The sequence below is a fragment of the Hipposideros armiger genome, unplaced genomic scaffold (assembly GCF_001890085.2).
Source record: "Hipposideros armiger isolate ML-2016 unplaced genomic scaffold, ASM189008v1 scaffold_12, whole genome shotgun sequence".
Classification (NCBI taxonomy): domain Eukaryota; kingdom Metazoa; phylum Chordata; class Mammalia; order Chiroptera; family Hipposideridae; genus Hipposideros; species Hipposideros armiger.
The window spans coordinates 1,337,215-1,340,343 of record NW_017731362.1 but is presented as its reverse complement, the minus strand read 5'-3'; the positions used below and the strand labels follow the sequence as shown (position 1 = coordinate 1,340,343).

At 35.1% G+C, this 3,129-nt stretch overlaps 1 protein-coding gene across 1 annotated transcript in view; it reads left to right on the top strand.

Moving 5' to 3' along the window:
* Nucleotides 1-3,129, top strand: part of FBN1 (fibrillin 1) — a 212,923-nt gene that overhangs the window by 85,256 nt on the left and 124,538 nt on the right. The window contains exon 5 of the mRNA XM_019664564.1: nucleotides 1,772-1,897. Within this exon, the coding sequence (XP_019520109.1) occupies nucleotides 1,772-1,897 (126 nt within the window). The remainder of the gene's footprint in view (nucleotides 1-1,771; nucleotides 1,898-3,129) is intronic.

Sequence of the window (3,129 nt, the reverse complement as noted above, 5' to 3'; positions counted from 1 at the left end):
CTGTGGCAAATGGGTTCATAAAGGAAACTATCTTCATTTTTTGGAATATATTTATATATAGCCTGCAGAGGAGTGCCCTAATGTATATTTCCTCTTGGCCAAAAATCATGACCAACTAGACTATTTAGTTTTAGTTATATGTATAATCTTAATTTCAAATAACACATTAATAAACATATTCAACATATCAATTGAATGGAAAATTCTGGTCTAAGAAAAAATTGAGATCATCTATAAAACATAATCTAATTATATTTCATGTACAGTCATTTATTTTTGTGCAAGGACATTATATTTACAATAGAAAGTGACACTTTTATACCAAAATAAATTGCTGTTCCTTTAGTACCCCTTTTCCTGTGTGCCATTTTCCCCCCAAGAGCAAAGGTTTTCAGAGACCTTACAATTGGCGATTGCTCTCTTTCTTCACACAATGAAGAGTAAAAAGAGTATACTTGGCTTCCAGATTTCTGAAAAAATACCCAAAGCCTAGGAAGAAAACTTAGATTGCCTCCCTGCAGATCCGTTATTAAGCCAGACTTTTGCATGTTATGGATAAAGAGATAGAGAGAATGTACATAAATTTTCACAATCTTTCTGACTGAACATAATAAGCCTGTAACAATTACTTTTGTTCCTGGAAGGTTCATATTTGGGGTTTCATGTAGGACCACAGGTTTATTCCTTGGGTGCCAGGGATACAGCAATGACCAAAATGGACAAAGAACCTGTTCTCTGGATGCTTGTATTGAAGACAATCAATTTATAAATCAGAACAAAGCAAACATATTTATGAGATCACTTGGTGATTCATCCTATGGGGAAAATAAGTAGAGTAATGAAGAAAGGTGGTGAGTGATGAGGGGCCGGGTGTTGCTATTAAGTTGGTCAGGGGAGCATCCACTTCGGAAGTGCCTTTGGAGCAGAGACCCGATGGATGGGACAACAGGAACCATGCAGCTGTATGGAGGAAGAGTAGTCCAGGCCGAGGAACCACCACCACACAGCCCCGAGTCGGGCACATCCTTGGTGTATTTGAGGAAAGGGAAGGAACCAGTGTAGGTGGAGGGGAGGGAAAGAGGAAGGTCAGGAGATGAGGTCAGAGAGTAGATGAGTCAGGTAGAACCTTCTAGAATTTAACATGGACTTGAGTTTTAAATTGAGGGGGATATGACCTGACTTTAAAAGGTTCCCTCTAGCAGCTGCTCCACCAGCAAGGTTACATTCCTTTGGGGAGACTTCTCTCACTCCTTGGATTAATTTCCTGCATTAATTTTTGCTGCACAAGACAATTCTACAGAATGTAAGAATGCATTTCACTTGTATAAAAACATTAGCTGTCTTGTGTAGTCTGAGTGATCTTATTTAAGTAAATTTGGTTTTTTGTTTGTTTTTTAATTATTTTTTATTATGAAATACACATTTTTTAGAATTAGTAAATTTGGTTTTAACTGAATTATTCAATGCAACCTAAAGACAGTTTTGTTATAGAAATATGTTGCATTTAGATTCTAAGGGTTTCTTGAATAACTAGTTATTACTGTCACCTTTTAAAAAATCATTGTATCCTTGTACCTTGAAGCTTGCATAATAAAACCCACAAAAGTTAGTACAAATATTCTCCTCTACATGAGGGAAGACGGAAGAAGGGAAAATAAAGAATGCTTGTAACTTCTTATAAACCATTTATATGAATCAATGGATTTAATGATGTGAATCTCTCTCTCTCTCTCTCTCTCTCTCTCTCTCTCTCTCCCCTAAAATCTGACAGATGTGGATGAATGCCAGGCCATCCCTGGGCTCTGTCAAGGAGGAAATTGCATTAATACTGTTGGGTCTTTTGAGTGCAAATGCCCTGCTGGACACAAATTTAATGAAGTGTCACAAAAATGTGAAGGTAAGACATGCCATGCTTTGCAGTTAAGGGATGGCAGGGCAGGCAAAACCCAAATCAGTGACAAGCTTTTTTTGCAAAATGTTCCTAAATCCTTCTGTCTTTGTCATTCCTGTGACTGTATAAATATAATATTCTTACCAGGAATAATATGCCTTTGTGTTACTGAACCAGAAAAACCTTGCAGCTTTTTCCACTTTTATAGACTGAAAATAAGAGATCCATCTGAATCGAATTAAATATTAAAACATGAAATAGTTTTGAACCAATATTTGGGTTTAAATGTTCAAGACACATGTTTTTGCATAGTTCTAGACATATGAATTTAAATGTGATCATTACATAGTATTCAGAATAATATATCTTCTGCTGTTGTTCTAGTTAAAATGTATGTTTGATTTTTTTTTTAAAGAGAGCTATAAACTCGAATTTATTCCCTAAATACAAGCTTAGGATTTTCTTTTCTGCCTATCAAATGGAAATCTTTTAATGCTAATCAAACAAAAATAACTTGAGGTAAATTGATTTGTTTGCCTTTAGTTTATAAATTGAGCTTCTAAAAAAAAAATCTATGTACAGAGAATGTGTTCGTATTCACTACTACTGTTATTTGCCAAAAGAGTCCTGGCTTCCAAGTACAATAAATACATTTTTCATGAAGGGAAACATCCAGGAAATAAGTAGGCAGAATTGACCTCTCTTTTCTTTGGTGAGTGCTTGTGCCTATGTATGTAATATCTGACAATAATGGAACAGCATTCCCAAAGCTCCATCTCTGATCAAACTTAGAGAAAACATTTTCCTGCATTCTCAACTCACTCTACCTGGTGTGACAGGAGGTTTTGTTTATGTAGATTCACGCACTTTTGTTGAAGGCGGTTGCCGTTGTATCTGCACTCTTAAACCCTATCAATGAGAACTTGTTCATTCTAAGTCATTTGACTGGGCTTAGATCCTTACTCTTTCTTTGTTGATACCTATGGTGTATCACACACATGAGAGACGGCTTTACATTGGAGGTGCAACTCATAAATTATGTATCCAAAGTTTAATACCTACTAGCCCTGAAACTGTATAATCTAACTCGGATAGAATTATCTTTATGGGTTAGTGTTAAGTTATTAATCATCATAGAATTTATAATGAGATATATATATATATATATATATATATATATATATATATATATATATATATATATGGCAACTGCTATAAATAGTTGGTGTAGCTGTGAA